At 54.0% G+C, this 14,658-nt stretch overlaps 1 protein-coding gene across 1 annotated transcript; it reads right to left on the minus strand.

The window, feature by feature from the left end:
- Nucleotides 1-5,971: 5,971 nt before the first annotated feature.
- EVX1 (even-skipped homeobox 1) lies at nt 5,972-9,797 on the minus strand. The gene is made up of 3 exons (XM_069799226.1): nt 9,362-9,797; nt 7,615-7,865; nt 5,972-6,900 (listed from the first exon to the last, which is right to left on the minus strand). The coding sequence occupies exons 1-3, from the start codon at nt 9,795-9,797 to the stop codon at nt 6,370-6,372; spliced, it is 1,218 nt and encodes a 405-aa protein (XP_069655327.1). The 3' UTR covers nt 5,972-6,369.
- Nucleotides 9,798-14,658: the final 4,861 nt, after the last annotated feature.

Consider the following 14,658-nt stretch of genomic DNA (forward strand, 5'->3'; position numbering starts at 1 on the left):
GGTTTCCGTGTCGGGCGGCGAAGGGGGCAGCAGGGACGCACACCCGCGCATAACACACCCACGCACCCGGACGACTCCTCCGGCCCGCTGCCCGAAACCCTCGCGTTTCCCTGCCCGTGGGTGGGTGCGCCCCACGCTCCCCTTCGGGGCGCGGGAAAACTGCGTTGGCTCGGGGCTCCCGGCTCAGCGGGAGGACGTGTCACCGCTGGGCCTCGCGTGCTCCCACCCAGGAAACCCACCTCTCCGTGGGCAGAGTGGCCACCGCTCTCTTTGCGGCCAAGGTTTGGTGGCTCCCGGGGGGTCTTCGGTGACTCCTCGTCCCCAGGAGTTCGACGGGGCCGGCGGACCCGCGCTGCCCATGGGTGCTGGGAGCTCCCACCCTCGGGCTGCTGTGGAGAGGGCACGCGGGGCCCTACCCCTAGCACAGCCCAGGCGCTCCCTTCGGGCTGCCTTCCCTGTGCTCCGGGGCGAGCCTCTTTGGGGCAGCAGGTGTTTCTCCGAGCCCGGGACAACCTCTCGAGGTTGGGCAGGAGCCTGAAACGGCCCTTGCAGGGGGGACGAGGGCATCGGGTAAATAGGTCTGTGTTTGGAGAAGGGCTAAGGAGAGCGAGGAGGCAGTTACGCACCGGGACACTGACCAGTAACCGCGGTCTCTTCCCTGTTTTCCATCTCTTCTTCGAGAGATGCAACAATTCTCCCGGTTACCAAACGGCTTGCTTCAACTTTCGGAGCGGTTTCATTAACCCTGAGTTATTCAGGACCCCGTGCTTTTCCAGGTGCGGCTCGCCCGAGACCGAGGGAAGAGCCGGCGTTTGCAGGAGAGGAGCAGGGATGCTCCGCCGGCTTCATCCCGAAGCAGGCGGGCACCGGCCCCGGGGGAGGCCGGTAGCGTGCAAGGCTAGGCTGGGAGAGACGCAAGGCTCGGGCAAAAGCAGGGCCGGTGGGGCATATATACGTATGGATCTCGAACAGGCAGTCAGGGGCAGAAAATGACAGTCGTCCTCGCAGCCGGGGCTTGGCACCCCCAGGCTGAGCAGCAGCGCGGTTTGCGCGTTACTGCGTGGATAAAAGCTGGTTTTGTAACGTGTCCGTGGTTTCGCTGCGGAGCGTAAGAGCCGATAGATACGGGAGGGATGGAGTTTGGCAGTGGTCCCCTTTCCACCGCACCTGCAGCTCCGCTCCCTTCCTCAGACCGGGGAGGATGTGCCGGGAGAGCGAGGAGGTGTTTGATCATTTACTGCCCACGGAGGCATTTGTTTTTGATTTTGCAAACGCTTCCCTTTAAGTAATTGTTCCTGTTAAGAGCGTATACCTTTCACTGGGCTTCGCCGCGCTATAAATAATCTCGATGAAGATGCAAGGATATGACTTTCACAAGATTGGACAATTGATTAAATCTGTGACCTGCAATTGCGAATAATCTTGGAAGGCTATTTAAACAGATGAAGGCCTAAATTGTCTTGCTTGTATCTGAATTAATTTCTCATTCATCATCATTATGGAGTGATTGGTTCTATTCAGGCTTTGCAGCCTGCTGGAACGAAACTGGATTTAAATGAGACTGTAACACAATTTAAATGCTCCCCAGCTTTAACGAGGCCAATCGAGCAGCTGCAATAAATACAAATATTTTTCTAAACAGCCTTGTTTTAAATAATTACTTAATACTTTCATGTGATGTTCTTAAGTGGCAATTTCTGTCTCTGAAGTCCCAGGCACTTCTTTGCAGGGAGGGCAGCAGGGAAAATCACTTCGTGTGTTCGCTTTGTGCCTATATGTGCATGCAATACACCGACGGAGATTCTTTAAAATGAGGTGTGTAAATATTACTGTAAAACTGTACTACATTCTTGGTCGTAGGCACACTCAGTTTAACCGATTAAAACAAAAAAAAAGCAAACGGTGAATTGGAGGCCAGAGGTTGTGATTTATTTGTTTTCTTGTTTGAAGGTCCTGAACTAGCTATGTCTTCTCCCCCCTACTTAAAAAGAGAGAGAAAAGAAGAAAAACTTTCCCAAGACAGGGACCAGTTCTGGGCAGGACCTGCCCTAACCGACCCTAACCGCATCCCCTCCCCCGTACCAGCTCTCCAGACCTGCGCGGGGGTCAGCCCATCCGCGGGTGCGGAAGGGGAACGGGACCCTCCCGCCTTACAAAAGAAGCAGCGAGAAGATCTGGAGGGAGCAGGCAACAAACGAGGGGCTCCGGGGAGAAGGATGCAGCAAAAGGACGTGGGATGGGTTTCCCGCCCCCTTTACACCCGCCGAGGAACCTGATGCGCCTAAATGAAGCCATTTGTGTTAACGAGACTGCAGCTCATCCTGACGTTGGCTTTACCCCAGGGTGATGCTATTGTAAGCGGCAGGACAGCGGGCCTTGGGGTGACATATGGTGGAGGGTGTTTTCAGGGGCTAAACTCAGTAGTAAAATAAAGTAGCCAGGCGAGCAGGAGAATAATAGAAAACAAAAGGATCCTTCAGATAGAGAAGCCAAAAAGCTAAAGGAGCCGCGTGCCTTTCTGCAGGTGCCGGCAAACGACCGAACAACCCAGCAGAAAGTGTGAAATATGGGGAGCCGATTTTCTAATGATTTGGGCGCTGGAGTAAAGAATAGTGCTGGGAAAGCAGATCCGATCCAGTTTAATCATACAACCTTAATAAAAACATATAGTCTGAGACGGGAAAGTAAGCGGCAATCTCGGTGCTATCTCACTTAATGGTTTAGGAGGTGACACATAAAACACAACAAAGATGGGCTGAGTGATTTGATACTAACGGAGCAATTTAATGCGCGAGTTACAGCACTGCTCCGCGGCATCGTTTAGGCTTAGCCCGTTCTCTAGAGCTCATCTTCTTCCTCTTCTGGTCCTTTTTTTATTAGTAGTATTATTATTCAGTTGTTTAAAATGAGCATTATCCCAAACATATGCAGCGCAATCAGCTCGGTCACACTTACAAGAACACGCTTTAATAAGGCAATCAATCAAACGCTAACAAGGCGGGGAAGGCCTTTCGGAGCGGAATTTGGCTGGCTGGGAAGCGGAGCCGATGCGGCACACGGGGTACCCCGAAGACCGCTCTGCGCCCGCTGGTGACAAGCGGGGGCGGGTGCCCACCGCCGGCTCCCCGGGGGCCGCGCTGCCTCCACGGCAGCGGCGAGGGCATTTCCCCCCGGCCCCCCTGCCCGGGCCTCACCCTAATTCCTGGAAGGGTCTCATCCCCGGCCGGGGCGAGGCAAGGGAGACCCGCCTGCCTGGTGGCAGTGGCTCGGGGCCAGAGGCAGAGCCTGCTGCCGGCTGGGTGCCCCGTGTCTGCCCCCGCCGCCGGCTATGCCCCACGCGTGCCCGGAGCCGGCGGCCGGCGTGGGGCCGTGGGTACCCCCACCGGCGGCGAAGGCGTTAACGGCACCGGCCCCACGCAGCAAAAGGAAAATTTCATTATGAAGTAATGAGTAATTCCTCCCAGTGAGATGTATTGTTGCATCTTCCACTTCAATTTAGGAGCACAGCGGCTCAATTACCTAGAAAATACAGTCAATTAAAGGCTGCTGATTGGACACGAGGACGGATCATCGATCTTGTACTTTCCAATATCGCTCCAGACACCTCATTTTCCCTCCCCTATTAACTGAAAATACTCTTGGCATTACCACGACCCGCAGCCTATTTACCTGTCGCAGGCAATCTCTGCCCTGTGACCGAGCCACGGAGAAATTCACAGCCGCCCTTCGCCGCAGCATCCTCCGAGAACGGGCGGCCGGGAGGGCGGCAATGGCTGCCCGGAGCAGCGGGGGAGAGCGGGGACCGTGCCGGCTGCGGGCGAGCCGCGTCCCAGGCTCCCGGTCTCTGCCTCCCGGCTGCCCGCCCGTTAAGAGGGGGTGGTGTCCCCTTTACGGGTGGAAGCGGTACACAGCGGGTTAAATATTATCTCTCTCACACACAGCTAGATATATAAAATATACGTATTCGAAAAAAAAAATATATATGTATATATGTTGCCCTGCGCCCTAGCCGGCCGCATTCTGCGAACTGGGCATTTTGCAGGAGCAAACTGGTGCTGCGGTCTTTCCGCAGGCGACGCACGGCAGCAGCTCTGGCCGGATCCTGCCCTGCGATCGCGGCCCAGCAGGTGCCTCCGCTCGGCCGGGGAAGGGGGAGTCGTGGGCAGTCTAGGACCCCCCGGTTTTGCTGGGCAGCGCTCAGCTGCCCCCCCTCCCCGCGCTCCCTTCTCCTGGGGTCGCCGGGTCGTGGGGGTTGGGGGTGTACCAGGCACTTGCTCCGCAGCTCCCGGTTTGTCGGACTGGTTCTTCTCCTCCCTGCTAAAAGACAAAGTAAGGAGGGGACAGGCTTGCAAAGCTCGGATGTTTTCCGGCGCTGCCCTGGGACGCTGTTTCCAATTGTTATTTCCGGGGGGGTGGGGGGGGTGGGTGAATCTATTTGTGAGTGTCCAAAAAAGGGCCATCGGTTTCCATGTCCATGAGGACATCTCATTCAGAAAGGGCGGAACAATCTGCCCTTAATGATTTAAAGATGGTGACTTTGGATCAGTTTTTAAAAAGCTCTAATAAACAATTTTTTTTTGATTGGAAAAATATATCCTGGCACGCCTGTGTCTCTTCCCTGCTCTCCATCCGCTATAGGGAAGAGCTGCTGCTATTCACTCCCTGTCCTAAGGACAACAAGTCTCCGGTGTGACAATAAACCAGAGGCTCCTCAGCAATTTAACACAAAGTAGAAAGCGGAGGTGTCAACACGTCTTTGTTCTGCCCAGCATTTCTTTTCCTGCTTGTTGAACTGTAACTATTAGAAATTGCACGGAGCTGAAATTCGACTTAAGCAACACTTTTACTTTTTTTTTTTTTAAACAAACACAATAAAAATATGGGTGATATGTTGTTAAAAATGTGTCTGTTGTTGTTATCCTTGGTGGTGGTGTTATTGTCGTTGCAACAAATTATGACAGCGTATTCTTTGGGCTAATTTAAAACAGAATGAAATAAACGATTCCTGTTTTGGAAGAAACTGCTACCCAGCCCGGTGTCCGTGGGGTTTTTTTAAATTTTAGGTTGACAGAAATCCAAGCAAAAGCAATGATGCTACCTCCTTCCGAAATACCTGCAAGAGGAGGTGGGGGGGCTTGTGAGAGAAATACTCCTCAAGAAGGAAGAGGGACCAGTGTGAAGGACACATACAGATGCAAAGATTAGGGGTGGGGAAGGAAACACAAAACCCAACGCATGAATTAAATAATAATTAAAATTAAAAAAAAAAAAGGAAAGAAAGAAGACGCAGGACGCAGCAAGGAAAAGCCAATGAGAGGACTGAAGGCTGAAGTACAAAGGAAGGGAAATCGCCTTTGCTCCAATTTACAGACTGGTGATTGTCTGAAGGAGTTGTGCTCCCTGTCACCTAATCTCTTCCCTCGGCGGCTTGTTAGCGTTTGGCACGGTGTCTCTGCTCATAGAGCATTATACATTCGATATTCAAAAACCCTCCTTACATATACATCACTTGCTAATTTCGTCAGTGTGGGCACATTTCAGCGACTGATAATAGGACTTTGTTATTTAAAGGACAAATTGCTCTGACCCATAAAGAGGCAGGAGCTCGTATTTTTTCCCTGCCAATTCCAGCCTGCCTCTTAAAAAATAGAAGTTGGAATGAAAGAGGAGACGAAATGCTGGATTTCTGCTCGAAACGAAGGAGGAGACAAGGGAGAGTAAAGAATGCAATTAAACCACGAAAGTAATGTACAGAATGTCAGGTTTTCTTTATGGTAAAGCATTGTTTTTCTCTATAGAGATAACTGGATAATACTGTTAAGTTGCAATCCAGAAACCTTTTGGTTTTGCTGTTTGCTCGTTGTTTTTTATTTTCTGAACACTCTGGTAGATTACATCTTTGCTTTCTTCATGCGCACAAGCCATTTCGTTATCAAGATAATGTTTCTTTCAAGTATTTCAGATTTTCCTTCTCCGTCTCGTAGGTTTGTGCATAAGGTGTGTTGCTGCGACCCGCAGAAGCCCCAGCCCTTGGTAAGAAGTCTATCCATGGAAAAGAAAGTCCCGGCTCATTTCTATATGTTACCGAAGTGTATTTCATTCGGGTTGGTTTTCTTCCTCTTCCGTGCCTAAAATCCTTCTCGGAGATAAATCACTAGTCATTTCTTCCCTCCTTCTTTTTCCCCTTGGAATGTAGAACCTTTTAAGACTGAGCTATTTTTAGTTTTGTTTTTTTTTTTTTCTTTTTCTTTCCCGTAGGTGTCCACTTCTGGGGAGAGAACACGATTAAATAAACATCGGCTGTAGGTACATTAACTCGAAGAGAAGCCCGGGAAAGGGGCGAGTTTTTAGTAACCCTGAGACGCAGGTTTATCTCGTTAAAGGTACTTCTTCCCGCTGGTCCATGGAGACTGAGGTGGCTTTGCTCAGTACAGAGGGCGTGAAAGTGAGGAAAGAGTCAGTCCTGGTTGTGGCCGAACAGGTAAAGTCTGATCCGGAGGGTCTCTGCGCCAGCCCGTTGGACTGGCCGCTGTGGCAAGCCAGGCAGGAGCAGGGGTTGCCCCCGGCGCTGCTGAGTCCATGAGTCGGGGCAGGGTAGAGAGAGGGGTGCCTGAAGGCGCACAGCAGTTCTGGTCTCGGGTAGGGGTGGGACAGGACCCTGAAGGTGTCCAGCGGCCTCAGGGGGGTGCTGAAGGGGGTGGCGGCAGAGGCCGACGTGGCGCCGATGCCCATGTGGGAGTAGTAGGGCAGGGGCAGGTGGGAGGGGAAGGGGTAGGGCAGGTTGCCGGTGGCCGCCGCGTGGCTCATCATGTACGTATAGAACGCCGGGTCGGCCGGGTGAGGCCAGGTCATGGCCAGGCGCTGCCGCTTGTCCTTCATCCTGCGGTTCTGGAACCAAACCTGCGGGGAGAGGGGAGGCGAGAGCCGTCACCCGCCGCCGCCGCCCCGCTCCGCCCGACCGACCGCCGGCACCGGCCCCTGCGGGTCTGCCGGCGAGCGGAGACCGGCGCCCGCTCTCGCTCCCGGGGGGAGTTGTCATCGCGTACGGAGGGGTCGGTTAAGTCCGTACAGGGAGACCCAGTGGAGCAGCCTTTTTGGGGTGCTTGTTTTCCTTTCCTCTTGCTAGGGCTTGTCCTGCTGACCCCCTCCCCCCCCCCCCGCCCCCGACTCTGGGCAAGCCCGGCGGCTCTGCCTGCTTACTGCCGTTTTGCAGCCAGAGCTACCTGGGATTATTGTTGTCGGCTTTATTTTCATGTGCAAATGTTTTTGAAAAGGCAAAGCCAAGCGAGATCAAAACAAGAGCTGCTACTGGCTTCCTCTTCCCTCCCCCAAGAGCTGAGCGAGGTTTGGACTGGACTGCAGAGAGGATTAAAAATAATCTGCTAGGGAGAGGCCGGATTAGCGGTGCTGGCTGGGATGGCTCCGGGAGCCGTGTTCCCTCTCCCGCATTGCTGCTTGCTGCAGGGTGCGGGCAGGGCCAGGAAAGGGGCGGGGGGGGGGGGGGGCGGGAGAGGGAGGGTTGTGCTGGCGAAGTGCTTTCCCGAGTTTTGCAAGGAAGTTTGGCCATATAGATTTATATCGTGCTAATTGGAAACATGTCCGAGCTGTGTGTACCTTGATGGTGGTTTCTGGCAGATTTAGAGCAGCCGCCAGTTCACATCTCCGGGGCCTGGACACGTAGTTCTCCCGGTAAAACTCCTTCTCCAGCCGGGCGATCTGCTCGCGGGTGAAGGCGGTGCGGTAGCGGCGCATCTGGTCGCTGGCGCTGCAGACCAGCGAGCCCTGGGAGCCGCCGCTGCCTCCGCTGCCCTTGGGGTGATCCCCCCCGCCGCTGGGGCTGCCGGCCAGCGCCTCGGAGCACGGCCCTGCGTGGGGAGCCCGGAGCAGAGACACACGCTCGGAGGCGGGCGGGCACGGAGGGATGGTCGCCGCCCGCCGCCCCAGCGAGCTGCCTTCTCCCCCCCCCTCCCATCCCTCCCCATTCGCCTTTTCTCTGACTGCCCGGGTGTACCGAGGATGCCGGGGAGACATCCGAGAGGGACCCGAGGGAAGAGCGGGGATGCAGCACCGGTTAAGGGTTTGACGGGTGTTTACTCACTCTGGCTGAAAGGCTACCTGGCCCCCACACACACAAACACACGCACGCACCCCCCGCCCTGAGAGTGTCTGTTCGATGCCCCCCCGCTCGCTTCCCGCACTGTGAAGCCTGAGGCGGCCGCCGCAGCATCCCCCGACCCTGAGCGGCTCGGAAAGGCAGGTGTCCCCACCGCCCGAGCCGCACGGCTCCGCGGCCCCTTCCTCCAGCCCAGCGAGGGCCCAGGGGCGGAGCAGCCGGCAGGCAGGGACCCTGCTCCCTCCGAGGGGAAGGTGAGGCCTCGGGGACTCTTCGCTCAGCCTCCAAAGCCCAGGACGGGATATTTTCAGCGAGCCTCGAAGTGACGAGAGAGGGCAGACAGTGCTCTCCGCGCTTCCCGGCTTCTTCTTGAAGTGATGGAGGAACGGGGAGGGGGGAGAAGTGGGTTGTTGTGGGGTAGGGGGGGGGTCTGCCGCGCTGGGAAGGTGGGAATAAGGAGTGGGGGCAGGGGGAAAAGGGGCCTGGCCGCTGCGTTTGCTTTCAAATGCAACTCTCCCTCATTGTGCCCGAGACCAAAGGCAATTAATTCATTGGGACCATTTCCGAGCTGGCGCCATCGAGACATAGAAGTGACAAGGTAATTTGGACCTCTCCTCTTCCCCCCCCCCCTTTTTTTTTTAACCCAACGTGCAAACAAGGACCTCGCTGCCGCACTTGGGGCAGGCAGGAGTCGGCGAGAGATTTTACGGTCTTTATGGGCGCTTCCGCACCCGCCCGGCCACATTTCACCCTGGAAAACCACAAACAGCTCTCGGCCAGAAAACCCGTTTGATCTTGCTCCCCCACCCCGCCAACACATACAAAAAACCCCGCCGGTGGGGAGGATCGGAAGGGATTTCCTGGAGCATGCACTGTCCAGGCGATGGGGAAGAATAAAAAAAATAAAAAAGATGGAGGGGGAGAGTGGGTGGTGGTCTCGGCCAAGGGGGTCCTACGGGACAAGCTGCAGACCTGATGCATCCACGGCGGGAAGCCTGGCTCCCCTCCAGGGACGCGGGGGCTGCCCGGTGTCGTGTTCTCTGACTCCCAGACAAGCCTCCCGGTGGCAGGGAGCTGAGGAATCAGCCAGGAAAGGAGATCCCCCCGCACACACCCCGATTTCGCTGCCCCTCGCTCAGCTGGCGAGGGGAAGACCCCCTCCGGCTCTTTCCCCCCCGTCCCCCCCCAGTGCTGCCCCCCAGCCCCGGAGCGGCCGGGGGGCCGGAGGCATGGGAAGGAGTTGGGTACCTTTGCTGTGCTGGTACTCGGCGCTCCCCGTGGCGCAGTCCGGGGTGCAGCTCACCTCGATTTCCTCATAGAAATCCGACTCGGTGTCCGAGCTGCTCTGCTGCCCTTTGCTGGAGGGGGGCTCCGGGGCGGGGGGCTGCTGTCCGGCCGAAAGCAGTGCTGCCGCCGCCGAGCGGCTCTCCGGCACCGTCCCTGTCCCTGGCAGCACCTCCACCTCCTCTTCGTCTTCTCCTTCGCCACCTCCTCCTCCTCCTCCTCTCTCCCGGGACGACAAGGGGCCAGGTCTGGGGCTGAGGCAGTTCCGATGGATCATCTTCTCCGGCGGCTCCGCAGCGGGGCTCCCCACTGCTTCGGACAAATTAGGCACCCTCTTGCCAACTAGAGCGCCAAGTTGTGTCCCTTCCAGAAACATCACCATCTCCTTCCTGGTTTCCATTGTGGCTTTGCTTAAGGGAGGGGGGAAAAAAATCCAGATCTCTTCCCCCCCTCCCTCCCGCTCCCGCCCCAGCCTTGTATAAACCCAGCAACGCTCTCCTGCCAATGCAGAGGAGCAAGCGGTGAGATAGGGTGACCTTGTGATGCGAGCGCTACACTCTGCTGTGCTGCTCTGGGAGGGATCACCATTGCCCTCTTCTTTCTAAGCTGTCATCCTCAATGGTGCAGTCGTCATTACAGTACCACCGGTGACGCCACACATTGATTGCCAGTGGATAAATAGAAACGTCTGCCATGGGGAAGATGAAAGGAAGAGCCGGAGCTAATGGGCTAAATGCGTGATGCACCAGGTGTAGGAGCCCGAGATGGAGAGGGAAGTGTGAAAAAGAGATGCATATGGAGCTGAGCTGCAAAGAGGTTTTAACATGCGGAGAGAGTTCCGCAGGGGGAAGCCTTGCCTGACAATTAAATAGCCTTTTGACTGCTTTTAGCCACAACCTTGGTGTAGAATTGAGGCGAAGATCCCTAGCTGCATCCTGGAAGTGAGAAGATACATACTCAAGCCTCTTCCCTGGATGCATTATTTATTGCTGGCAATCAGCTTCCGCATAACTGCATATATAAGGCTTTAAGACTCCTCTGCAAACTTGAGGATAAGGAAATGCGCTGCTGACATTTGAAAGTAGAAATAGCTTTGACTTCTTGTTCTGGTTCAATATGGGTTCCGATTCGTATAACTGTTACTGGTTTCTGTTGACTGAGATTAAAACGTTAGTTTAACATTTGGAAATGCGGTTACTTATTTATTGAGTTTCACAGCTGAAAAGAGAGAACTACTTCACTTTTCATAACTGTAGTTATTCTGCATATCTGCTGTTTATTGTTTACTCTTATTTCTTCCTTCGCAGTTTCCATTTTTTTCCACGATTCTTGCGCTTTTAAGAGGGTTTTACGTCTCCTCTCGTTTCTTCTTTTTAACTCACTGTTTTGCATAAATTATTATCCGCTTTCAGGAAGAAAAACTGCAAGAAGAAGGTCTGCCAAGAATAATTCAGGCTCAGAGAAATGCAAGTTATCAAGGCCAGAGCTTATGCTAGCTAGCAGATGTTGTTAAAACAGAAACGACAAGGGCAACCATTTGGACAGCACTTGTCTGAAAATAAGGGACCTTGTACCGTAAATATAGCGGCACACGTAGTCTCCTTGGCATATTCTGGTATTTCTAATGAGTGCGGCAAGTATCTCGTCTCTAGTTAGTATTGACTCACACGTGTAGTGTCAAGTCATTTTCACCATCTGTCGTAACTAGGTTGTTCTAAATTTTTTCTCGGAGTGTTATTGGCTAGTCAGGTTACAGAAAACATTCAACCAATTACGTTCCCAACCCGGTAAGGAATTTACTGGCATATTTGAGGTGACGTTGCTTCGGTGGGGAACAAGGCAGCGCAATAGGAAACACGCTGGGATTTTCTGTCCTGCCTTGTGAGCAAGACGGGCACGACGCAGGGAGACAAACAAGCAAGCAAAAAGGATTCCCGGTCCGCTGGATGCATGGGTTGAGGTGTTCTCCCAGCAATAAGCATACTGATTTCAGGGGGATAAACCAGGATTTTTTACAGGGCTATCGCCACCAACCTCTCTTTCTCTCTGTGTAGGCATGTACGCATGTTTCCACGCAAACGCACATCATGCGCACACCACACTCCGGACTGCGTTGCTTTCCATCACACGTGTGATGCGTGCACTGCTCCGAAGCTTGCCATTTTCTTGAAAACTCATTGCTAAATTCCCCTTTCCTTCTCTCCCTTGCCAGCCTCTAGACCGGTGTGTGCCCTTCCAGCTCCGGATGAGGACCCGCCGCCCACCCCTGCCGCAGCCAGGCTCTGCCCCCGCGGGCTGTGCGAGCGCGGAGCCGGGGGAGCAGGGTCAGGTCCGGCTGCTGGAGGAGCAGGCGGCGGGTGCGTGGATGGATGGATGGATGGATGGATGGATAAGGCAGCCCGGCTTCGCCGCCTGCCTGGCGGCCGCGGCGCCCCTACTCCCACCGGGCGGAGGCGGAGGGCCAGCGCTGATCCCGCTGCGCGGAGCAGCGCGGAGCAGTGCGGAGCAGTGCGGAGAGGTGCGGAGCTGTGCGGTGGGGCCAGGCGAGGCGAGGCGGGGGCGCTCGGGCAGCGCTGTGCCCGTGTCGCGCTGGTGCCGCTTCCCACGGCTGGCGGCATCGTCGCTGCGCTTTGCTTGGGGGGGGGGAGGAGGGCTGGTTTCTTGTCCCTGGCACCTCCGGGGGGTGCGAAGGCTCGGCCTCCCCCCAGGCCCAGGGTATCCCCAGCCTTCTGGGGAAAGTCACCTCCAGCCTCCTTCCTAGCTTGGCCAAGTAGCTCCGTCGGAGGAGGCTGGCTGTTGCCTATGGCGGACGGAGAGGACTTCCCCATTACTACGAGTTTCGGGGCAGCAAGAAGAGGGATATTCATGTCTCTTTCTAAATAAAACAGTAAGCGGGAGCTGAATTCAGAATACGAGGGAGCGCTCCCAGAGCCGGCGATGGAGACGGCTGCGGGGAAGTTAATGGGAAATCCTGTCTCTGGCAGACTGGAGACCTGGGGATGGTTTCCGTGGATTATGCTGGCCGACCCCCTCAAATTTTATCATTTTCGTTTACGAGCCACTGCTGCCTCCTTCCCCACCCCGTTCTTAATCCGTTCCCACCAGGATGCCACCCGTCATGTACCTCGGGTCGGAGGTTTTGTTGAGCCCGAGATGATGGTCATTGCCACGGACGGTCTGACTCAGCCCGCAGCAACACGGGCTGCGGTACACCCACGCAAGGACAGACGCACACCCCCGCACACATACACATACAGTTATTTGCCAAGGGTTAACGCAGAGAGGCCCGAGTGTGGTCTAAGGAAAAAAAAAAAAAAAAAAAAAAAAAGAAAGGCTATGTTGGACTCGAAATTTTGGGGTCAATATAGATTGGATTAATAAAGGCTTCTTAGAATGTCTGGTTTTGCATCCCCCAGGAAGAGTACCGCCGTGACAGCCCCTCGCACGTCGACAAGCCGGTGGCACGGTGTGGCAGAGCGAGGAGCCCCATCCCTCTCCCCACCGCGGCGGCGGAGCTTCGCCTGGCCGGGAATGCGGGGTCCGGAGTTCTGCCTTCTGTCTAGTGTTTCCCACAGATCTGTCAAGCCCGATTTGGAAGGAGACTCCCTCATTTGGGATTAATTTCCAGGCAGATTGGAAAGTGTATCTCTACGGGGTTTTCTTTTTTTTTTTTTCCTTCCTTTCTTTTTTTTTCTTCTGCCTGTTCCAGACCGAGATTTAAAACCTATTAAGTCTCTCTCGCTCTCTTGGTCACAGCCAGGATGTCATAACTATCCTCAAAACTTTTCGAACTGATTTATTTCTCCGAGTTTACAGCTTTCCTTGCTGATATACGGACGAGGCGAGACAAGGGCGACCGCGTTCAAAAGGGAAATACGCCCATTTCAGCGTTACCGCTGCTGAAAGGTACCCCGTCTACGAAAAGCAAACGAAACACCCCCCTTCCCAAAACAAGAAAATAATAGGGGGACATTAAAATATTGCTAGAGTGATATGCTCATAAATCAGGCGTTTTCCTTGAAAGTGCTAAGCCTGGAGAAGGAAAGACATATCACAAACTCCTTATTCGCGGGATATTTATTTTCCTTCTCCGGTCAACAGGGTGTCAATAACTTCTGACCGATACTGCCCAATTACGACTGGGAACCCATGATGCGCCTTCCGTTTCTCTAAAAAACCAAGTCTTGACGTCTTTACAAAAGGTAGAAAGTTTTGACATATCGCAGAACGATTTAGCGCAGCAAAAACTGATATGTAGTGCAAATGGGTGACCAAACCAGAAAGCCTATTTTTAAATTTTTAATGGGTAGTGTTAACAATAATGGCGTAATTATCACTGTTTTATTAAGGCTATTTTTTACGACATGGTTAGAGGTGGAAGCTTTGGAGAGAAGAGAATAATGGGCGCATTATTCTGGGGTGTAAAGACAAGCTGGTACAATGACAGCACATAACACGTAAGTGACGTTGAGGAGAGAGAGGAGAGAGCCGTGAGTGGGATGTGCCTAGGAGAGCATGTAGTGGTATTTACAGGATCCGATCCAGGACACGTTTCTGCCTCCTGTAGCTCTGAATGTCGGATCCCGGCATCTCTTCGGAGAGCATCTGCCTGTTCTTAATTTTTTTTTTTTTTTTTTTTAACCTGTTGGCTGCCCGAAGCAGCGCTTCCCTTGCCACCGCAGGAGGCTCTGGAGATCCTTACCTTGTTAGATCAAAACCTGGGGCGGGGGGGGAGAGGGCCCGATTCCCGCTCCTAGGTCATTCAGGACAAGTTTGCCCGTGGAAACTAGATCTGCTGCCTTACTGATTGCAGTGAGTAAATCGTGGAGGAATTTGGGCTTTCGATTTCAATTGCTATCACTTCCAGACTCGTCGAGAGCCATATAACTGCGGCAATCTTTTAATGTTAGAACGAGCAGTAGAAACACGATCTGCGTGGCACACTCCCTGATTTGAAATCAGAAGAGTATTCATGGTGTGAATTTAAGTCGGTGGAAGGTACAGGCAAATGAAAATCGACAGCATTTCAGTGGCTCCCGTGACGAGGCTTTTTTTTTTTTTTTTTTTTAACATTTGATTTAAGAAGAATTGAGCTCGCAGCCCTCTGTGCTGTGCATCCTCGCGAAACCCGCCGGCGGGTGACGGCGTCGCCTGAGACTTGGTGCGCCTAACCATCTCTGACAGAAAGACAGAGGGGATTCGGGGGGTCTTTAGGTGCCCAAAAGAAGAGCCTTAAGGGAGGATGCAGCATCACCAAGAGA

The sequence above is a fragment of the Haliaeetus albicilla genome, chromosome 2, assembly GCF_947461875.1.
Source record: "Haliaeetus albicilla chromosome 2, bHalAlb1.1, whole genome shotgun sequence".
Lineage (NCBI taxonomy): Eukaryota > Metazoa > Chordata > Aves > Accipitriformes > Accipitridae > Haliaeetus > Haliaeetus albicilla.